This window comes from Brassica napus, chromosome C7 (assembly GCF_020379485.1).
Source record: "Brassica napus cultivar Da-Ae chromosome C7, Da-Ae, whole genome shotgun sequence".
In the NCBI taxonomy this organism is placed as follows: Eukaryota; Viridiplantae; Streptophyta; class Magnoliopsida; order Brassicales; family Brassicaceae; genus Brassica; species Brassica napus.
In genome coordinates, this window is record NC_063450.1 from 49,648,522 (window position 1) to 49,670,794 (window position 22,273).

Consider the following 22,273-nt stretch of genomic DNA (forward strand, 5'->3'; position numbering starts at 1 on the left):
AATAATTCAACTTTAACCATCTATACAAAAGAGGAAATTTAGCCAAATCAGAAAGAACAAGAGAATTGACTGGGACAAAAAAAAAGTAGTGGGGTCGAAAAGAGAAAGAAGAAAAGAAGTAGGGGTGGATAATAGTAAAATCTAAATTAGTGAGCCGAGAGGGGTAAATTAGTTAGAGCATCACATCCCCTCTCTGGTCCCCTGTGAGAAGCTCTCACGGAAACGTTAGACGCGGGTCCCATTTACCCAAACACACATCTCCAGGCACCGTTACTTTAACGGAGCTTGTTGTTATTCCCATGAGTACGATCTGAAGGTTTGAGAAGACGTTACCTAAGGTCGAAGTAAAAGACTTTTTGAAGAGGCGGTGTGAGAGCGAAAAGAGTTAACGGTGTTTAGCGTAGGAAACGACAACGTGGGTGTTTATTGCCTGTGTCAGGTGGAAGAGAGAGAGAGTTAATGTAGAGTTTTGTCTGTACTCTGGAACAAAGGTCGAATGTTAGAGACTAAGCAAGCAAAAAAGATAAAAGCTTTATGGCTCATGAGGCTCTCAAAAAACGGCACCGCTCCTCTCTCACTCGTTTTTTAACCTAAACCTTTTCTCCCCAGCCTCATCTTTTTAAGTGGCACTGATCAGTGGGATAGAGAGAGAGAGAAAAAATATAAAAAGAGGGAGCTTTTGTGTTCTTGTGGGTATGTCTCCCTAGGATTCAGGTTCTGTCTGAAGGGTGAAGCTTTTTGGTTTCCATTACAGAGACAAATCATAACAAAAAAAAAGGGGTTTCTTGTTCTCTATTGTTTGTGTTCTGTTGTGCTTTTTCTATTAAGGTTTTTAGAAGTGGTGTTTCTGCTAAAAAAGTTGAGACTTTTTGAGTGGGGTTTAGTGTTCTTAGCTTAATGAGAACAAGAGCGGAACGTAATAAGGAAGATTTTGTTGGTGGGTTCGGTTTTGGAGTTGTAGAACACTCTCATAAAGACGTTATGTTACCGTCTCATCATTACCATTCATATTCATCGCCTTCCTCTGCTTCCTTCTGTTACTGTTCCAATGGTGCTGCCGATCCAATCTTCTCTGCTTCAAACACTTCTTCTCTTGGTGAAATGTTCTCTCTCGAGGGTTCTAATGCTTCTGCTGCTGTTTCAGTTGCAGACCCTTTCTTCACCTTGACCTCCTCAGGTTTAAAGTTCTCTCCTTTTATCACTTTCTCAACTAGATTGAAGATGTTTTTGTCTTGATGTGAAATTCTGTGGATGTGCAGCTTTCAGTGAAGCTCAATGGCATGAGCTTGAGAGACAGAGGAATATATTCAAGTGCATGATGGCTTCTCTTCCTGTTCCTTCTGAGCTTCTCACACCCTTCTCCATGAACCCATCACACACCAACAATCAAGATGGTATAATCTCCTTACCTTTCACTTTTATATCTCTTGTTGTAGTGTTTGAGAGAGTCTGATGTGGGTGACAGTGACAGTGGCGAGAGGAGGTTCACTGAAGCTGGGGATTGCTTCAAACGCAAGCAACAACACGGCTGATATGGAGCCATGGAGGTGCAAGAGAACAGACGGGAAGAAATGGAGATGCTCTAGAAACGCTGTCCCTGATCAAAAATACTGTGAGAGACACGCTCACAAGAGCCGTCCTCGTTCAAGAAAGCATGTGGAAACATCACCTCATTCTCACCACAGTGAAACTCGCACCACTAAGAACGTCGCTAGCCAGTTTGCTACACCTTATCCTCAGTTCTACGGACCTCCCTTAAGCCAGTTCTCTGCCGTTTCTACTCTCCCGCCAGCTTCCTCTTCTTATGATCATCACCCTAATAGGTGCGTGTTTACTTTACACTCTTCTCAAAGCATTGAAAATAATTAAGAGATTGAAACTTGTTGGTTGGTATGTGAAGTGGATTGAGGTGGCTTATGAAAGAAGGCGACTCCATAGCAACGTTAAACCCGGAGATTCATGAATCTGCTCAGCTGAAGGTTGGATCAAGCAGAGAGCTCAAACGTGGATTTGAATATGATCTGAACTACATACAGAATGAGCCTTTAGTAGACCAGAGATTTGGAGCATTGGAGGGTCTATTGAGTCCAAACCGCCAAGAGACGAGGCGGTTTTTGGTAGAAGGGGAGCAAGATGAAGCAATGGGAAGCTCTCTGACACTATCAATGGCTGGAGGCATGGAGGAAGGTGAGGGAAGAAGCCAGCACCAGTGGATTAGCCATGAAGGACCGTCGTGGCTATGTTCAACAACACCAGGTGGACCATTGGCTGAAGCACTTTGCCTTGGTGTCCCCAACAATCCAAGTACTAGTACTACTACTACTAGTAGCTGCAGCAGAAGCTCAAGCTAAAACACAAAACGACTCGAGTTGGTGTGGTTTTTACGAGTCTAGAAATCTGTTTTAGTGATTAGAAATCAAAACTATGTTTCAGATTTTAAGTATCGTTCTCAGTGATTTGTTTGAAAAAACTGAGAACACCTTTTAGATCTTGTTCCTTTTTTTTTGCTGTTGGATTTTGCAGAAGCTTTCAGTGTGCTTTGATCATTTGATGTGTAACATACACCGGTTTGCTTAAACCACAGGAAAATCGGTTCAACCTCTTGTTCTTAGGTGGAGAAACACGAGACTGAGTTTTGTAACATTTGATTTCAAATGATTAAAGCACACTGAATCAATTAAACCATAATTATGTATTATGGGATCGAAACATTAGTTCCGGTTAAAGTAAACCGGTTTAGGTCACAATAAAATAAATAGTTACAGTTACTAAACTTAAAATACGAATTAAACATGCAACTATTTGATCTTTATCTGAATTATTACTTGGCATTAGTAACAAAGCTATTTATAAAATAAGCTAAGCTTAGGTTAATTTTGTCGTTACAATCCCAATCTTCTAGTCTAATTAAGACAACAGGGGAAGCTTCTTGTCTTGCTTTGCAAGAGACATGACGTCATCAATGACGTGTTGCGGTCATCAGACAGAGAGCATATATAAATATCCTTTGCGTCGCGACATCGCAGCAAAACCTCTAGTCTTCGTCTTCGTGACAAATTCAGAATTCAATTGTAAATTAAAAAAAAAAAAATCCGAGATTCCTTGATTTGTGGATTCCGGTCAACAATGGCGGAGGAAATCTCAAAGTCAGCGGGCGATTCATCTGCCGCTACGGCGGCTGCTACGAACGCGGCGAAGTCGAAATGGAAAATCTTGAGGCCCAATTCACTCCGGTGGATACCGACCTCCACCGATAACACCATCGCCGCCGAGAAGCGTCTTCTCTCCATCCTCAAGTACAATTTGATTCTATGATTACTCTGTTTTAATTACTCTGTTTCCTATTATATAAAAGAACACGCCTTCGTGTTTTTTTTTTTAAATTCTAAAAGTTTCTATTTTGATGGGTGGTGAACAAATCTTCAGGACGCGGTATGTACAGGAGCAAGTCAACATTGGTTCAGGACCACCAGGCTCCAAAGTCAGGTGGTTTAGGTCTTCCAGCAATGAGTCTAGGTACATCAACACTGTCTCCTTTGACGCCAAGGAGGGATCTCCCACTCTTGTCATGGTTCATGGATACGGTGCTTCTCAAGGCTTCTTCTTTCGTAACTTTGATGCCCTTGCGAGTCGGTTCAGGGTCATCGCTATTGATCAACTTGGGTAAGCAACCCAACTTTGCCATTGGTTCCAAAAGGATTCATTGTGACTAATAAGGTAATTTTTTTCCCTTTTTTTTTTTGTTCTAGGTGGGGTGGATCAAGTAGACCTGATTTTACGTGTAAAAGCACAGAAGGTAATGACACGTGGCTATAGTTTCATGGAACTTTTCTCAATGCCTGTGTTGTTCTATGCAGAGACAGAGGCATGGTTTATAGACTCATTTGAGGAATGGCGTAAATCCAAGAATCTCAGCAACTTTATTCTATTAGGACACTCTTTTGGTGGTTATGTTGCTGCTAAGTACGCTCTCAAGGTGAAAATTTCTCCATCTGTGGTATAGTAACTCAATGTGTAAAAGGTGACTTATAATTTTGACTTCTAACTTTTCAGCATCCTGAGCATGTTCAACACTTGGTTCTGGTGGGGTCTGCTGGGTTTACTGCAGAATCAGATCCCAAATCAGAATGGCTCACTAAGTTCAGAGCAACATGGAAAGGTGCTGTTCTGAATCATTTGTGGGAGTCTAACTTCACTCCTCAGAAGCTGGTTAGGTATGGCTCTTATATGTGTTCAAAAAAAAAAAAAAAAAAGTATGGCTCTTATAATTTTTTCATGTTCCTCTTATAATATTATTTCTAAATATATGATTCTGGTGCAGAGGATTAGGTCCTTGGGGTCCAGGTCTTGTGAACCGGTATACAAGTGCAAGATTTGGTGCACATTCGGAGGGAACTGAGCTAACAGATGAGGAATCCAGATTGCTTACCGGTGAGCGATTCTTTCTCTTTAAGTTTCCATAGAAGGAAGCTATGGAGAATGGTGACTACTTAGCTGATAGTGATGGTTTTAATTTTTAGATTATGTGTATCATACTTTGGCTGCAAAGGCTAGTGGAGAGCTGTGCTTGAAATACATCTTCTCATTTGGAGCATTTGCTCGGAAGCCCCTCTTACAAAGCGCATCAGATTGGAAAGTGCCAACTACTTTTATCTATGGGATGAATGATTGGATGAACTATCAAGGCGCAGTGGAAGCGAGGAAACACATGAAGGTCCCTTGCGAAATCATTCGTGTTCCACAGGTTAGTCAGTCTCTAAATAGATTCCTCACACATTTAAGAGGAAAGTAGAGAGAAGAAGAAGATGCTTATGTGAGATTTGGTTTGATGAAAAATGTTTGTAGGGTGGCCATTTTGTGTTCATAGACAACCCATCTGGTTTTCATTCGGCAGTGCTTTATGCTTGCCGTAAGCATTTATCTCAAGACCAAGACTCCTCTCATCAAGAACAACTCCCAGATGGTTTGCGATTGGTTTAGTCGTGCTATGTTGTTCTTTTACATTTCAACTACATTATATATGTACACAAGAATATAAGAGAACATAAAAAAAATAAAAAAAAGAAGGAATCTTTTAAAATTTTCAAATTCTTTTCCATTTTGGTTGTGTTTGAAGTCTCTGAAGTTCCAAATGTCATCTCATTATTAAAGTATCCTATTGTATTCTTTAAATACTTATTTGTTTCATCTAATTTTTTACAGTTAATACTTATGAAACAGAACTTTCATATCTATTTGATCTCATTGTTTGTTGATACGAGTAGCGTATGTGTTGATTACTATAAACCCTTAAACCAAACCCGAATGACCAAAAAATTGGTTCAGCTTGCTTTTTGGGCATCAATTGGTTGAACTTTTGCTTAATTTGGTTAAGCATTCCAGGCCTCTTTAGCTTATCAGTTATCATGTGATCTTCTTTTCTGCTTTTATTTTCTGTTATTATATTTTCCCTCCTTTTGTTCTTTTTATTTATTTTTACATTTCTTTTTACATCCCACGTTTTGTATTTCCCGTCATCTCTCCATCATCAATGTAATCCTAATAGGATCACCAAACCAAAAAGAGTAGTACCACTTAGTTGAAAGATAATGATAACCATGTGTAATCCTAATCTCTCAGATAAGTTCTTCCACTTGGTTGTATTTTTTTATAAATGAGTTGTGACGGTATTTCTCGATATTGCAACCACTTTCTCACTGAAATAGCAACACGGCTACAACAAACTCTATACTTGCATAACAATAGCAAAATGCCATCCGCAAACTTTCTGACTAAAACACTCACGTCTCATATTTGTTACGTTGTAACTGAAACTGTAATAACCGATTTGTCTTCGAATCCATGATGGAAGTTAGAGCATTCTCATTACAAATTTCTAAAATGGGTTCTCATCAAGAATAACAAACTATGAATAATAGTTGGATATCTCACATCTTGAGAACCCTTTCAATTACTTTTAGGGTTAGTTTCCATTGCACATGGTTATCATTATCTTGTAGGGCCTGTGCCTTCAAGAATATAAATTAACAATGTGGTTATATGTTATTAGTTTGTATAATCATGAAACATATAAATGTAACAGGATGCAGAATTTACACCCGGAAAATAAGAAACACAAACATAAATCAAATTCGCCAAAGAAAAAGAAGAAGAAAAATACAAGAAAATATGATTAAATATATGGAAGATTGAAGATTTGATGAGCCAGAACTGAATACATCCGATAACCACGTCGATAATGGAGACTGTGAGCTTCCTGCAGATCCACCGCCCTCTCTCCACCCATTAGCTGCAGATTTTTGGCTGTACACATTCAAGTAAACATCCAATCAGTATACTATTTGAATAATGGTAGGCCTGTTGTATGTTCTAATAACCTTTTTTTGTTTTCCTTTTCTTTGATGGAATGACTATTATATACTCCTTTATTACGTGTAAAAATACAAAAGAATCAACCTCTTTTTCAGTAATGGCACAAACCAATCACAAGGCTCTGCTAGCTAAGCTCGTCGTGTGAACATACTAAAAATTAAATGGGAACAAATGAAAATAAATTAAAAATAAGAAGTTAACCTACCTAGGCAAGTAAGGGCAAAGAGTGATGGTATAATCTGCAGAAGTGCATGTGAACGTACTCGTAGCATCGTCAAACGCGTAGCTATACGATCTAGGACATGCTGTTTTGAATATCTCCGAGTACATGGAAGGTTTACACTCGGTTGGTGAAGCGTACGCGCCACTACAACAATACTCTGGACTACCAAACGCCTCGCACGCGCTTTTGCATGCTGACCCGGATCCGAACCGGAGCTCTGCTGGACATCTCTGGTTTAGATCCGTTACGCATCCTGTGGTCAAGCAGTTACCTTCTGACCCTCCACTCGCTTCAACTACCATAGGGACGTTGTATCCGTCCACAAGGCTCACGTCGTAGAAGTCTTGTTTTCGGGTCGGGTCTTCTGGACCTGACCCGATAGTGAACTCGGCTAGTGTAGCGGGCGGTTTGGCTCCTGAGCCGTTACACTCGACTTGGTTAGAACCGCAGTCACCGGTTAAGCAAGTGCCTTGGCCTGTTTGAGAGTCGAAACTACAACCGGTTCTTCCCCAAAACCGACCAGACCAGCTTGCTGGAGCTTGGAACGAACGTGAACCACCAGAGGCTAGCTCGAAACCGGTGGTTCCTATGTCCCCACTTCCTGAGTTGGGTAAAATACCCGGCCAGACAGTGAAGCTGCATCGGTTTACGATAGTTATTGTAGCACCGTTACTTCCTACACAAGGCAAATGCATGCAATACTTTGTAATTATGATAGTGAATATTGATATAAATTGTAGTAAAATATTATGATGGATTGGAATATTACCATGGAAGAAGATGAGGGTAGGGATGATGATGAAATAAAACGAGACAAGAGAATGAAGAACTGTTATGATCATCACTTTTATTTATTTTTTCCTTCTTTTGAAAGAAAAGTATAAGAAAAAAAAAACTGAAGAGACAGACTTTAAAGAGTATTTGCGATGACACAACACCTCTATATATACCTTCTCTCAAGGGTCAAGGTCCATGTGATCTTACTATAAAAAAGTAGACCATTCTACTTTACGCTTTAAAGTGATATAGGAAGAAAAAAGTTGTTGGAAAATCTATTTTATCACGAATTTATTTAAAGTCTTTTTCTTTGCAAATAAAATCTACAGCTTTACAGAATATATGTTTTCATTTTTTCAGAAACCAAAACTTTTCAACGCTTAGTTTTATGGGAAAATAACCCCAAGTAGATATGCATTATAGGTGGCTTATACAGAAAGCTACAAGGATAACTTCGGATAGATAACCAACAAAGAGTGTCGTGTCTTAACCGTTAGTAGTTCATATCATTGTTTAAAAAGAATATATTAAAAGCTTCAAACCAAAATACATGCCAAGTTGCTTTTACGTAATCCATCAAAAACCATATAGTAAAAAAGTAATAATCTGCTTTTAACTAAAGAGTAGAGAAACACAGAGATAAGAAAAACATCACAAGTGAAATCTACAGTTCATCCTTGGTTGGTGCCTCATCCTCAACCTGTTCAGCTTCAATGTTCAGACCACCACCAGGCAAGTCGTCTGATTTTGCCTCAGTAGCGTCCTCACTGGTCTCTGTTTCCTCTGCTTCCACTTCCTCTTCCGCTACTGCATCAGGACTGATTTTAAGACTGCTCTTGACTGAGTTGTAAATACGCCCTGCAAAGTCTTTTGGATCGTTTAGTACAAATCCACTCTCTATCAAAGCCGTCTGGTACATGAGCTGAGCAGTCTCTTTCACACTCTCATCCTGAAAGAAAATGTGTGTGTTGGTTTCATCTCAATCTCTCAAAGTAGACAAAAGATAAAAAAAAAATAACCAGTGTTCAAAAAATGGCTAGGCAGATAATTAACCGTTTTATAAGAGATTATTGGTTATGAGGACCCTTAGACCAATTTAAAGAAAAACGTTTTAGAAAAATCATTTTGTTACCACCTAAACCGATTTTTAGAACACTGAAAGTAACTGATGGGTCTAATGTTTTGTTTACCTCAGGGTCGCTAGCAACTCTTTCCTTGAGCTCTTTGATGATAGGGTGCCGTGGATTAATCTCCAACACCCTCTTTCCTCTCATGTAAGCTTGCTTGTTAGCATCAGAGAGAGTCTGTGACTGCATGATCCTCTCCATGTTTGCACTCCATCCAAACTTGGACGTCACAACCACACAAGGAGTGTCAGCCAACCTGTTACTGATTTTAACATCGTCAACATTCTCACTAGCCAGACTCTCCTTCCACCACTTTGTCAGCTCCTTGAACGCTTCCTTCAGCTCCTTGACTTTAGAGTCTTTCCCAACCTTCAACCCTTCTTTCGACACGTTCTGAAACTTCTTGTCCTCGTAGTCCATCAGGTATTGCATCAAGTACTCATCAACGGGGTCTGTGAAGAAGATGACCTCATACCCCTTTTTGATGAGTCTCTCCAGGAATGGAGATTTCTCCAGCTGTTCCTTGCTGCTTCCTGTGATGTAGAACACGTCCTTCTGCCCCTTTTTCATTCTCTTGATGTACTGATCCAGTGAAGTCAGTTTTCCATCGGACTTTGTTCTGTAAATAATAGAAAATTATATAACCTTTAGGTAATAAGATAAGCAGATAGATGTGAATAAAGAAAAGCACATACGTCTCAAAACGAAGAAGCTTTGCTAAGCGGTTCCTGTTAGAAGCATCCTCAATGATGCCAAGTTTAATAGACTTGCCAAACTCGTTCCAGAACTTGGTGTATTGACCTTTCTTCTCGTCATTCTCACCAGACTTCTCCACATCTGTGTAGTGCCAAGAATTGAATAAAAAGTTTAGAATAAATTACAGGAGAAGTGTTTGATGAATACCAATGGAATACCTTTCTTGTCATCATCATGGACCTCATCAGGGTCCTCTTCAGCGAGCTTGCGGATCATATCAAGGGCCTTACGGATAAGCTTCTTCTTTATTGTCTTTAAGCTGCTGTGTTGTTGAAGCATTTCTCTTGATACATTTAGAGGCAATGTGTCCGAGTCAACAAGACCTTTCAAGAAACTCAAATATTTAGGCAGAAGCTCATCAAACTCGTCAGAGATGAAGACTCTCCTGACATAGAGCTTCAAGTTGGCCTTGTTGCTGTTGTAGTAGCTCTCGTACAGATCATGTGGAGCTTTAGGAGGAACATACAACACAGCCTTGAATTCAACATCACCTTCAGCATTGAAGTGACTCCAAGCCATTGGCTTCTCCTCAGAGAAATCCTTTGAGAGAGAGTGATAGAATTTAGTGTACTCTTCCTCAGTCACCTCCTTTGGACTTCTGAGCCATATGGCCTTAACATCATTCAGAAGCTCCCATTCATAAACTGTTTCTTTCACCTTCTTAGTTTTCTGCTTCTTCTCGCTGTCTTCATCCTCAGCATCTTCTTCCTTCTCTACCTCGGTAGAGGGAGTTTCTGAAGCAAAGGTACCATTAATAGGGGACGCCTGACTTGTAGGAATAAAGACATACTACAACAGGAATAATAACTCACCAGTTTCCTCTTCAGTTGATTCATCTTCCTCAACTGGGACCTCAGTTTCAACCTCTTTGCTAGCCCATAGGTGGATAGGGAAGTTAATGAACTCTGAATATCTCTTCACCAAATCCTGTAGAAGTTGAAAAAGATGATCATAAGAACCACAAAGAGATAATAATCAAGAAGACTTTACTTCCAAAGTTATCAGTATATGACTGACCTTAAGTTTACTCTCCTCAAGGTACTCGCCAGCTTCATCTCTAAGATGTAATCTAATCTCAGTTCCACGTCCAAGTGGCTCATTCCATGTATCCTCCGAAACCGCAAATTTACCATCAGCCTTTGACTCCCATACATGTCTGAATAAATTGAAAAGAAATAATCAGAAAAGCTTTCCATATGATTTAACAACAAAACACACTCTCCGGAATCAACTTACTGGATGTCATCATTGTGCTTGCTAATGACTTCAATGTAGTCAGCAACAAGATAGGCAGAGTAGAATCCAACTCCAAATTGTCCAATAAGGTTTAGATCCCCGCTTGATTGCATTTTCTCAACAAAAGCTGTTGAAAGAAAATATCTTCAATACTTGATCCAAACCTATCATACGAATCAACCACATAAGAAAAACGTACCTGAGGTTCCAGATTTTGCAATGGTACCAAGGTTCTTGATCAGGTCTTCCTTAGTCATTCCAATTCCACGGTCCCGGATACAAAGAATCTTCTTTGCTTTGTCTAGCTTAATCTGCAGATAAGTACGTTATTACACAACTGAAAATTTACCCTGAACCTAGTGAGAAAGATGTAGCAAACCTGGATCTCAAGCTTAGCAGTGTCACCTTCACCCAAAACATCTTTATCAGTGAGTGCAAGGAACCTAATCTTATCCAACGCCTGAAAAAAAATTTACAAAAACATTTTTAGCTCCCAATGTTCAACAAGCAACAAACCAAATGGTAATAATAATAATAATAAACACTTAAGGCTTTTTACATCAGAAGCGTTGGAGATCAACTCTCTAAGGAAAATGTCCTTGTTACTGTATAGAGAGTTGATGATAATGTCCATGAGCCGAGAAACCTCAGCTTGGAACTCAAACTTCTCCGCGTTGCTTCGTAGTGACTTCTTCGATATCGATTCAGACTCTCTGTTTCAAATAAAACGAGTTTGAAAATCAGGCTTGGGAGGTTTTATACAAAATGATTGTAAGCGTGTGACACGAAACCTGTGAACAACATCTGAATCAGTGGATAAACCGCCGTGACCGCCGAGTTTCTCCTCTACCTTCGGTGGATCTGTAACTTCGTCGGTGCTATCTTCCGCACTCGCGTGTAGCTTTCTTCCTGTGATGCATACAAGGGGACACTTTAGTAATCAAATCAAGTGAAGTGATATACAACGAAGAGTTTAAGTGTGAAAGATGGTAGTAACCTTGATCTGGAAGAAGGAAGAGAAGTGAGAAAAGGAACAACACGGACACTAACGTCCTCTTCCTCATTGTTAGATCGAGTAGACTCGGACTTCTCTCAGTAGATTTGCTAGCTACGAGGTTTATGAATTCACTCAGCTCGAAGAGAGAGATCCTTAAAATAGGACATGATCTAGTGAACTGTGTAGTTGCGTACACTTCGGTTCCTCAGTTTCGTCTTGATTTGCCAACGTGGCAGATCTAACGGTTCAGTTTTGCTGAGGAAGCCACGTGGTGGTTTTGTATTGGAGCAAGGTTTGTCCTTGACGTGGATTGGTGGATGGACGACTTGAATAGTACACGTCAACGTCCTTGTTCGATGATCGGACGGGCTATCTTTGTTTTGTATGACACGTGGTAGTGAATGATTGGATAATACCTTCTTTACTGACGTCGGAATTCCAAAACAAAAAAATGAGTTTCTGGATGGTTCTTCTACTTGGCCACTGTTATGTTTAGCTGCTTCGAAATTGGGCATACAATTTGAACTGCTGGATATTCTCTTTTAAGTATTGTTTTGATCAGTGACATGAAGGTGCGTGAGAAACAAAACGGACATGAACTGTTTGTTATTCACCACAGCTGAAACTCTGTGTCTAGGAACTAGGAACCATCGCTCCTTGGTTGATTTTGAGAGTTGTATGAAACAGTTGTTCAGAGCTCACCGAATGATAAGTACCATGACTAAAGTAACACAAAGCAACACTTTTTTCTTAACTTTTGAAACGCAAAACTTTATTATAAATTTTATTTTATGGAGAAAATACCCAACAAGGTTAACAAAATGTTTTGACATATACCAATGTTTGTACTAAAATCCTCCTATATATATGTTATCAAATAAAAACCTGAATAAACGGGGAAAACTGATGGGGTAAGAAAAAGAAGAAAGCGAAAGTTCATCAAGACAAATTATAAGTTACCTCCCAACACTTATGTCATTCTCTGACCAATCAACCTATTGAAGAACCCAAACTCCACTCACCTCCATGGAGGAGGGAACTCCCAACGTGGTGTCTCCGGCTCTTTCCGCTTTCCACCAATGCCAATAGACAAACTCGATGAAGGCTCTACGCTTGCTCGTGAATGCTCTCCCATATTCCCCGGTGATAGAAACTGCCTCAAACTTAGCGACTCTCTGTTTCCCATCTCAACCCCAAACCCAGAGCTCTGATCAAACTGTGGCCGCACTGATCCATTCAGACTAGGAGATCCACCCGCTAAGCTCATGAACATGTGCTGTTGAGGGAATGGTGGCTGCGCATATGGAGCCGATCCCATCATCTGAGGCATCATCACTGGCGTGCCCCTTGCGTCCACCATGTATGGGATAGCTGTTCCAGGAACATACATGGGCGATGGTGACATTGACATACCAGGAGGAGGACCAGTGAATCCGTTGTACCCATAAGTAGGGGCTGGAGAAAAGGACACACCAGGGGCTAAACCCAAAGAGCTTCCCGTTCTTCCCATGAATAATCCTACTGCTGGCTCGAGGGACTTGCCATTGGACAAGAACGAAGGCATCTGGGATACAGAGTCTTTTCTGTCAAAGTCCACTTTTGTACCCAATAGGGACATAACCGGTTCATCCAATTTTTCACCTCCATAGGGGACTGTGCTCCATGGGTGCTGCCCATAGTAGGGACCCTGATCACGTGACTCAATGAAAAACTGTGGCCTGTCATTCAAGTCAAAGTTTACTTCCTTCCCTGATTGCTGAGCAACTGACAATGAGGAGACAGGAGAGGCACTTTGCTGACTATTGCGACTAAGAAACAATCTCGTTTCCATCTTCACCTCAGAAGGTGGAGGCATGTCATCGTCCTCGTTTGCACAATTCAAATCCAGGTTGAACCTGCTTGATCCCCGGAGATTAGGTTCGTGTGACGATTCTCCATCCCTAGAGTTTGATGAGGAGAAAGGAAACTGTTTCCAGGGAGTTTGATCTTCAACTTGATCATCTCCTACCTCAGCTACATTCAGATCGATACATAACGCCTGCTTATCTCTTGAATCCCCTCTAGGAGCACCCGATCCTTTCGCGCTAAGAGATCTTTCTAACTGCAATGGTGACGCTGCAGGCATACCAGATTCTGAAATAGACATAACGACATCTGTTTCATCAGGACAAATATCTTCATTGAGGTCAAAGCCACATGGACTATTCTCTCTCCCTACTTCGGATTTAGCAGCTACTGCCAGGTGCTTCTCTTTAACATCATCAGTGTTCATCATCCCATTCTCAAGTTTGTCATTCTTCTCATCCATTACATCTTCATCTCCAACATGCGGTTCTTCAATGGAATGGCTTTCACCCATTGATAGTCCCTTAGATGGAGAACCCGTGTGTAGCTCATCATCGTGGGAGTCTTGCGAACCAGACTGCCCGCTTTCATCAGATAGTTCTTCGTCAGAAGAACTTTGAGAAGCTTCCCCAGAGTCCACTTCTCTTGCCACTTCCTGTGCGACTTTGGTAGCGACCTCCAAGGCATCCAAAATACCAAGGTCAATATCAGCCGTTGTTTTGTCGATTGCTCCAAGGCGCTGGGATATGGTCATTGATCTAGAAGACCTGCGGTTTTTTTTCCGTTTTACTTTTTTCTTTATGTCTAAATGGTCCTTACCATCTTTCTTGTCTTCATTCTCAGCATGAGCAGTCGTCATACTGTCACTCTCAAGTTTATCATTTCTACCATGACCACCTGATAATCTTGATGAATTGTCGGAATCCTGATTGTCCCTCACATGAGCCAATGAAGGCACATGTTTGCTACTATGGGCAAGACTCGCATCGTCAGACCCATATATTGTCTCAGACGCATTCCTTCTCACTTCATTTTTCTCCAACTCCATACTGGCAATAACAGAATCAGAAGACGCAGCTACATGTCCTGCTGAACTAGATGACACTGCTACAGCTCCACCCATTTTTTCAGGAAAATCTCCATAGATTCCCAAATGCTTCTCCTTGGATATCTCAGCACCCAGCGGAGCATTTGATGCGCCCTCAACACTACCACGTTCTGAGCTAAGAAGGCTACTAGAGACAGTAGGCACAATAGTCTCTCTCATGGAGCCTTTTCCCTTCGGTGAAAGATTGTCTTGAACATCTTTCATAATAACATCGGTGGATGATTCATTCAAAGTCTCAGTCATCATATTAGAGCGGTGAGAATTCACGTTCGAGGCTGACCCAACCTTGTCATTCTGCAGTTCCAAACCCTTATCCTGATCTGAGTTGTTTTCTCCTGAGGTTCCTGACGGTAAGGCTTCATCTGTTATTTCAGGACACTGTTTTTCTTTACTACTTTGCGTTGAGCAAAGAGTAACACCTGATTTTAGCCCACTGATCTCCATGCTTACTGCTACAACTCTCATCTCATCGTCATGAGCTTTGCTACAGCTTTCAATGTCACGTTCAGAATGGTCATTAACTACTTTATCCTTCCAACTATCAAAGAGCTTTCTCGCCTGATCCTGAACACGAGAACTACCATGGTCAACAAGTTTCTTGACAGCAACCCATATCCCAGAAGAAACTAACCTCGAACCATCTACACCTATGTTTTCAACAGCTTCTAACAAAGCAAGAATCGACTCGTCTACAGACTTATCAACCGATTCGTTACCCAGCGTCTGCGCTTCTGCCAACCAGCTACCAAAGTAACGAACTCCATCTAAATTTACAAAAACATCAAGACACTCTCTGTTCTTCGTGACCGCGATCGTGCTTGCAACAGCTGTCCATTGTCTAGAAGCATCGCCAGCATCCTTCAAAACAGAGTCTTTGTTACTCTGCATGACAGACACGAGCTCTTGGACACGAGAAGTGACAGTGAGTCCATCTCTTAACTCCGTCAGGGTAAAGAAATCCTCGAGCGCCATACTGCTTCACGTACCAAAACCCCAACAACGTTGAACACCCTTAGGAGGCAAAAAGGATCTATCTCCCATTTGACAAGGTCCTGAGGAAAACAAAAGAGAAACATTTTGGCGTTATCGTTACTGTGGCAAGTACAGAAGACAAACACCAAACTGTTGTGGAAACTCTAAATTTTATCCAAACTGAGTTTATCATGCTTCACTACAACATTCATGTGTGCATTTTAACTGACAAAGATAGCCACTAGAAAGGTCCAATTCATAGATCACTCCAATGTCGAAAAAATAACATAAAAAGCATTTGGCAAGAGGACAAAACATAAAATGAAAACATCTGACTACAATTTACATGAAAACTACGAGAAACCTCCTTGTGGCCTTTGGCTTATAGAGCCAAATTCCAAATTGGAAAAACACCCAATCTCATAAAATTACATCAATCCCAAACCTAATTTCGATCGGGAAAAAAAAAAAAACAATCAAAATTCAACACATGTGGACAGACAATATGAGATTAGGGCTCAAATGATCAATTCAGGGAAATCAAAACAAAAATAAATAAAATTGAAGACGGGTGACAATAAACCCTAGGCGAATTTCACATCGTTCTAAGAAAGAATCAAATAATAGAGAAGTAAACCCGTCTCACCACCGATACGCAAGAAGACGAAACCCTAGGTCAAGCGAGCTAAAACCGATGCGCACTAGCATCTCCCCTCTTTGTATGCACGTGTATACACTCCGTTACGATATTTCACCGCCTCTAGCTCCGTTAACGACGGTGGCGTCTCTCTGGAGAAAACCTCGTCTTCTTCTTCGTCCTCTTCGGGGAAAAGTTCTCTCGTGAGAGACAGAAAATTCGTTTATTTCTTTTTCGTTAATAATAAATATTTAATTTTAATCATATGCAGCGATTGGTAGATAAAGTAGTGTATGTGTATATTCCTCTCTCTCTCTCTCTCTCTCTCTTTTCTTTTTTATTTTCCGCGTTCGATTAAACTGCACGTGCGAACCGTGTGTGGGGAGAGCTGGTGGGGACTCGCGGCCCATTATGTACCCAACTTGTCCAGTCAACAAGTACCCACTCGCTTCACCATACTACAAGTCAGGTTAACGATTTGATCCAACGGCTGAGATTTATAGGATTTTTAGATGATGGATATATCATTTTTTAATCCAATGGTTGACATGCTGAGTGATGTCATTCCTTTTTTAGACACTGTCGTTATCTTGTTCTTTTTATTCAAAGTCGTTGTTTTTTAGTGTGGTACAAAACCAAATGAAAGAAAAAGGAAAAGAGGTACAAATCAAAGCATTGCATATCAGATTTGTTTTGGAACCAACAGCTCTCTATCAAAGCCCTTATGACAATAAGAGGTGTATTGTATAGTGTATAAATACTATTTGTCTTGATGAACTAAAACTCAGCTAGAATTAGACCCAAAAACTTGCAGTTTCGTTCTTAATCAGGCTATAGAACCACCAATCCTCGAGATCTAGCAGGAGAACAACGATCCAAATGATTTCTCCCTAATAAAGAAAACTTGAGGGCTCGAGTGACCCATTCTCACAATGAGAATGTATATAAATCTTCTAGTACGAAAAGGACTATAAGGCTCTTAGAGCATGATTGTTGGGAGGTTTTTAGGGTTGGGTTCTTAGTAGAATATAAGAACCCGTCTCTTAACTTTTAACCAAAAAAACCGGTTAAGAATCTCATCCTAAGAACCCCCAATAATTATGCTCTTAGGATCAGTGCATCACCAATGTAATCTCAAGGACAATAATAGTAATTCTTGCTTGTTGCTTAGGTTATGTATTTTTACTCATAGTTGTGTCGTGTCATGTGCGTGCGGGTTATAGATTTTTTCAAGTTTCCTTATGGTTCATACTTGGCAATTGGCATTGTGAAAGTAAGTTTTATGAACTTTAATAGTTTCACCGCTCTTAGATCAAACAAAACAACAATTTGATAATGTACTGGTTTAGTGTAGTGGTTGGTGTCACTGTTGCTATTGCGTTGTTATCCGTATTCAAACATATGATAGTGATATATCTACAATGATGTGGCCTTCAAATGATGCAATATGTTGTTATCTGAGAAAAAGACTAAGGTTTTCATCTAAAATGGTTTAATACTGTCATTCTATATACTGTTGCAAATGGTTCCTTGATAAGAACACTCCAATCTTATTGATAGGAAACCACGAACACAAGTCCAAGCGTATAAGCTTGAAGACCACCACTCTTGAATCTCTACACCCAGAGAATCAAGCCATTAGCATTCACTCCAAATGCATAACCTCCCTAACTAACTCACAAGTTCCTTTTATATCTCAAGGCTCCTTTACAGCCGACTCAATATATTCTTATTGGCTAAAATTCAACCAAATTGCCAGATCATCATCAATTCTTCACTCCCTCTTCTGTCCTCTGCTTCTTCTTTCTTGATATGTAAACTCTCATGGGCATATCATTTCCTTAAACAAATGTTGTGAACAATGATCACACATGATGATTGAAAACTTTTCTTGGGATCATGAGACAAAAATGGTGGTTAGGAAATAGCAACAACCTTCAAAGATTCAGCGGTAATCTCTTAGATTTGCGTATCACCCTCCGGCAAATCGGACACACCTTGTTTTCTTCCGACATGATCCTCAGAGCACATCCCTTACAAGTGGCAGAGTGACCGCACGGTACGAAAAAACAGTTTCTTCGTTCCTCGAAACATATTACACACAATGTCGAGTAGTCCACATCCTCAGCGGAGCTAAACGACGCCGTTTCAAAATCTCTGTTCCCCGTTACCCCCGACGGCTCGTAGACCAACGGCGTCCAGATGGTGACTACTTCTTGTCCTGCTACCAATGGTAAACTCTCCATGTCATCATCTTCCGTATCACAATCGTTCAGAGATTTCAATATCAAAAATATAAGGAACATTATAGTCCCTGAGAACACAATAACAAAAGAAAAAGTATTAATAGCTTTACGTCGAATATGATAGAATATATGGTATACAACTATGATAGAGTTGTTCCAAAAAGAAAGAAAACTATGAGAGTATAATTGTACCCAAAAACGTTATATAAACCACCAATCTAGCGGTGGTGGATAGCGCCATGTACCATCCACCGAACTCATCCTTCAAAATACCGGAGTACATATATCTTGAGATGGTTGTATCGAAATTATCAAGACAATAAATGATCCACTGAAGATATAATGATTTGTTCTCATATGAAGTTATGTTGGATCTCTTCTTCTTGTTTATTTCAGAGCATTACATTAAACAAGTGACTTAATGTCAATTCCAAGCTTGTTGTATTCTGACGGTACTTATAGATTGTGTCAAACATCTTGGATACATGATAGTGATATATTTATAATGATATGGCCTTCAAATGATGCAAGATGTTTATTTCAGAGCATTAAACACGTCGTGCAATACATATTTATTACTTTGATCAGGAAAAGAGGGAGAATACATGTTGATATCACACAAAAAAATCCTGAAAAATGATTCAAAATACAAATTTGTTTTCTCCCAAGCAAAGGATTCTTTGTAAAATAGCTGATGCACATCTCCAATAAATTATTCCATTTTCTTTCGAAATAGAATATCTTTATAATAATTTTGAGCTTTATTACACCTATATTCTATTTTAGAATAGAAAATAAAGTAATGAATTCATTTTATTTCATTATTCAATGCAAAAAAAAAGTAGAGTTTCGGAACATTTCATTTCAAATTCTGTTTTGGAATAAAAAAGAAGAATATGGTTAGAGATGTTCTAAATCCCTATAGCCCCAGACATGCATGTATCTTATGGCAAACTCAGTAGATCAACAGGAATGTAGGTACATTCTTTTTGAAAACATAAATAAAAAGTACATGTTTGAGGGCAAGAAGAAGAATAGTTAATGTGTTTTTTTTGCTGGTTATAATATAAAACCTGATTTTTTTAACATTGTTCATATGGCATGTTATAGGCCAGGGGCAACATGTTGAAGGCGTCGTCGACACCATCTGTAATCTGTTGTGGTTAGGTTATAAAAATGGAATATTTTAGTCTACTAACTGAATATCATTCGTTGCAAACATTTTCTTATAGCTAAACGTATTCGAATTCGTTCGCAAAACTAATTTCTATGTTTAGGGAATCATTATCGGTGATTCTTAATGGAGTTGCTTAGTAACAATGACCAAAAAATAAATCAAAATTAGGGAAAAGTTAAGGATGTGGGTTAATTAAAAACTTTTCGACGACGTCCTTAAGCACGTGGCGTAATGAGATCGCTAGCTTAGGTAACGGTCTTGAAGATTTCGCATCGATGATTCGGTGAACGGCATTGACGATGATGATGACTAATGCTACGGGACCGGACACGAATCCGATGAGGAGGAGATATCGGAGCACCACCGCCTAATCCGTACCGGTCGTCGTGCCGCCTAATCCGTACCGGTCGTCGTGCCGCCTGATCCCTTCATCGCTTCCACTCCAACACTCTCCACCAATCATCCCCTCATACTAAATCCATCTCCGACGCCGGCGGTGGACTTGTCATCTATCCAATTTACGGTCGTCGTCGTCGCCATCGTGTTTTCCTCAATCCTTTTTCCTTGTTTCAAAATTTTACAAAATGTCCTACCAATAATTATCACTTTGCTTAAAGTCTCTTAACATTGTCCTTTAACTTACCAACAATAATAAAAAAAATTTAAGGACTCAAATAAAAGTTCCACCAGTAATCTTGCTCTTATATCCATAGCCAGACTGTTAGGAGTAGTTAATTCTGCATTAATAGTGGTTGGTCAGAACATTTATTCTTCGGTTGGATTTTAGTATAAAATAAGTAGATATGAAAATCAATTGTGATTTTGACTTTTTTAGATAGCCCTGTCGTGAAGATAACTTGGGTAATGGTTGTGAACATCAAATGGTGTAGAATTATGTGAGGTTTCAACCTCCTGAAAGTCAATACAAATTTGTAAGTAAAGAACAGAAATCGAATAGTTAATTCAGTTCATGAAAAAGACTCTTGTCCCTCAACTTTTATTAAATAAAAAGATTTTTTTTATTGGTTCATCGTTTTACATGAAATTTATAAAATAAACTCGAATAAATTGGAGAATAATAGAACTAAACATCACGTTTTATAAGATTTATAAACTTTAATATAAGATTATTCGTTTATGAAACGACAATAAAAAAGCTAAAACAGACAATCAGACAAACGGCTCTGTAACTAAAACTAGTTCTTCTTCTCTTGGTTTTGTCCGATTTGATCAAGAACATGAGTTGGTGGTGGGCTGGTGCCATCGGAGCTGCCAAGGTACATTCATCCATTGATCCTTCTCCTTCATACTCAACTCATTTATAAAAATCTTATCTTTCTTTTTTGCAGAAAAAAATAGACGACAACTATGAGCCGACGCAAAGCTACCAAAGCGTCGCACTCATCATCGGCGTCACCGGAATCATCGGAAACAGCCTCGCCGAGATTCTCCCTCTCTCCGACACTCCCGGCGGTCCATGGAAAGTCTACGGCGTCGCTCCCAGTCCTCGTCCCACCTGGAAACCCGATCATCCCGTTGGTTACATCCAGTGCGACGTCTCCAACGCCGAGGAAGCTAGATCAAAGCTTTCTCCTTTAACAGACGTCACGCACGTCTTCTACGTCACGTGCACAGACCTTGAGAGCGAGGCTAACGGCTCCACGCTACGTAACGTCCTCCGCGCGGTTGTCCCCAGCGCAAAGAATCTCCGACACGTTTGTCTCCAGACAGGGACCAAGCACTACTACATCGACAAGTCTCTTGATTCTCCTTTCACGGAGGATATGCCGAGGTTGAAGATCAAGAACAACTTCTATTACAGTCTGGAGGATGTTCTGTTTGAAGAGGTCAAGAAGAAGAAAGAGAGTAGTACCGTGACTTGGTCCGTACATAGACCGAACACTATCTTTGGATTCTCTCCTTACAGTTTGACGAACGTTGTGGGGACTCTCTGCGTCTACGCAGCCATCTGCAAGCAAGAAGGGTCTCCGTTGCTTTTCCCTGGGAGCAAGGAGGCGTGGGAAGAATTCGCGGCGGCCTCGGACGCTGACTTGGTCGCTGAGCAGCAGATTTGGGCTGCGGTTGATCCGTACGCCAAGAACGAGGCGTTTAACTGCAACAACGGGGATGTCTTCAAGTGGAAACATCTGTGGAAGGTTCTTGCCGAGAAGTTTGGAATCAAGGAGTTTGGATTTGAGGAAGGGAAGAATGTTGGGTTGGTGAAGATGATGAAAGGGAAAGAGAGAGTGTGGGAGGAGATTGTTAAGAAGAATCAGTTGAAAGACAGGAAGCTTGAGGATGTCGGTGTGTGGTGGTTTGCTGATGATGTGCTAGGTGTTGAAGGGATGATTGATAGTATGAACAAGAGTAAAGAACATGGCTTCCTTGGTTTCAGGAACTCCAAGAACTCTTTCATCTCGTGGATTGATAAGTACAAGGCTTTCAAGATCGTGCCTTGATTCATCTTCTATACATTGTCACAACAAAAGTGGATGTAACTCTTGTTTTTTCTTTGTTTTATTTCTCGGATTTTTACTTGTGTGCAGAAAGATAAAAATAAAGGCGGGTTTCATTTGTCTTTTGAATTTTACTATTTTGGGATAGTTTTCGTTTATATACATTGTTTTGTTACAAGTTGTGTAGAAGTATATTGGACAATGTTGGAAGAGCATTAAGGAGGCTAAATGGAAACACCAGACTCTTTGTTTTGTTACTAAGAGTGTATTGTATTGCTCGCTATGGTTCTACAAGTGGTGTTTCTGGTCGTACTTGTGAAACCAATGACGGCTCAAGACGCTCA

General features: G+C 40.2%; 7 protein-coding genes across 10 annotated transcripts; 3 read left to right on the forward strand and 4 right to left on the reverse strand.

Moving 5' to 3' along the window:
• The first annotated feature begins 463 nt into the window (after positions 1 to 463).
• On the forward strand, positions 464 to 2,601 carry LOC106348946 (growth-regulating factor 8-like). Of its 3 annotated transcripts, none has more exons than XM_048763094.1 (4): positions 464 to 1,177; positions 1,260 to 1,394; positions 1,460 to 1,823; positions 1,901 to 2,601. In XM_048763094.1, the coding sequence occupies exons 1-4, from the start codon at positions 898 to 900 to the stop codon at positions 2,349 to 2,351; spliced, it is 1,230 nt and encodes a 409-aa protein (XP_048619051.1). In that variant the 5' UTR covers positions 464 to 897; the 3' UTR covers positions 2,352 to 2,601. The 3 variants fall into 3 exon arrangements, with proteins under 3 accessions (XP_048619051.1, XP_048619052.1, XP_048619053.1); XM_048763095.1 differs by having other exon boundaries at positions 1,466 to 1,823; XM_048763096.1 differs by having other exon boundaries at positions 1,472 to 1,823.
• A 408-nt stretch (positions 2,602 to 3,009) lies between these two features.
• LOC106348944 (1-acylglycerol-3-phosphate O-acyltransferase) lies at positions 3,010 to 5,234 on the forward strand. Its single transcript, XM_013788788.3, has 8 exons — positions 3,010 to 3,296; positions 3,427 to 3,663; positions 3,750 to 3,796; positions 3,858 to 3,976; positions 4,054 to 4,214; positions 4,322 to 4,431; positions 4,521 to 4,744; positions 4,846 to 5,234. The coding sequence occupies exons 1-8, from the start codon at positions 3,127 to 3,129 to the stop codon at positions 4,978 to 4,980; spliced, it is 1,203 nt and encodes a 400-aa protein (XP_013644242.2). The 5' UTR covers positions 3,010 to 3,126; the 3' UTR covers positions 4,981 to 5,234.
• Positions 5,235 to 5,459: 225 nt separating this feature from the next.
• LOC106348945 (thaumatin-like protein 1) lies at positions 5,460 to 7,798 on the reverse strand. Of its 2 annotated transcripts, XM_013788789.3 has the most exons (3): positions 7,365 to 7,798; positions 6,578 to 7,271; positions 5,460 to 6,303 (listed from the first exon to the last, which is right to left on the reverse strand). In XM_013788789.3, the coding sequence occupies exons 1-3, from the start codon at positions 7,435 to 7,437 to the stop codon at positions 6,126 to 6,128; spliced, it is 945 nt and encodes a 314-aa protein (XP_013644243.3). In that variant the 5' UTR covers positions 7,438 to 7,798; the 3' UTR covers positions 5,460 to 6,125. The 2 variants fall into 2 exon arrangements, with proteins under 2 accessions (XP_013644243.3, XP_048619054.1); XM_048763097.1 differs by having other exon boundaries at positions 6,578 to 7,798.
• An 83-nt stretch (positions 7,799 to 7,881) lies between these two features.
• On the reverse strand, positions 7,882 to 11,685 carry LOC106348943 (endoplasmin homolog). Its single transcript, XM_013788787.3, has 12 exons — positions 11,489 to 11,685; positions 11,283 to 11,400; positions 11,051 to 11,204; positions 10,871 to 10,951; positions 10,691 to 10,802; positions 10,492 to 10,618; positions 10,273 to 10,411; positions 10,068 to 10,182; positions 9,414 to 9,989; positions 9,195 to 9,336; positions 8,563 to 9,118; positions 7,882 to 8,321 (listed from the first exon to the last, which is right to left on the reverse strand). The coding sequence occupies exons 1-12, from the start codon at positions 11,553 to 11,555 to the stop codon at positions 8,037 to 8,039; spliced, it is 2,472 nt and encodes an 823-aa protein (XP_013644241.2). The 5' UTR covers positions 11,556 to 11,685; the 3' UTR covers positions 7,882 to 8,036.
• A 574-nt stretch (positions 11,686 to 12,259) lies between these two features.
• LOC106348941 (serine-rich adhesin for platelets) lies at positions 12,260 to 16,317 on the reverse strand. Its single transcript, XM_013788785.3, has 2 exons — positions 16,060 to 16,317; positions 12,260 to 15,493 (listed from the first exon to the last, which is right to left on the reverse strand). Exon 2 carries the CDS (start codon positions 15,411 to 15,413, stop codon positions 12,507 to 12,509), a length of 2,907 nt encoding a protein of 968 aa, XP_013644239.2. The 5' UTR covers positions 15,414 to 15,493; positions 16,060 to 16,317; the 3' UTR covers positions 12,260 to 12,506.
• Positions 16,318 to 16,512: 195 nt separating this feature from the next.
• On the reverse strand, positions 16,513 to 18,552 carry LOC106350780 (E3 ubiquitin-protein ligase APD2-like). Its single transcript, XM_013790620.2, has 2 exons — positions 18,489 to 18,552; positions 16,513 to 18,364 (listed from the first exon to the last, which is right to left on the reverse strand). Exons 1-2 carry the CDS (start codon positions 18,535 to 18,537, stop codon positions 17,988 to 17,990), a joined length of 426 nt encoding a protein of 141 aa, XP_013646074.2. The 5' UTR covers positions 18,538 to 18,552; the 3' UTR covers positions 16,513 to 17,987.
• A 1,899-nt stretch (positions 18,553 to 20,451) lies between these two features.
• Positions 20,452 to 22,051, forward strand: LOC106352270 (3-oxo-Delta(4,5)-steroid 5-beta-reductase-like). Its single transcript, XM_013791930.3, has 2 exons — positions 20,452 to 20,750; positions 20,823 to 22,051. Exons 1-2 carry the CDS (start codon positions 20,712 to 20,714, stop codon positions 21,930 to 21,932), a joined length of 1,149 nt encoding a protein of 382 aa, XP_013647384.2. The 5' UTR covers positions 20,452 to 20,711; the 3' UTR covers positions 21,933 to 22,051.
• The last annotated feature ends 222 nt before the right edge of the window (positions 22,052 to 22,273 follow it).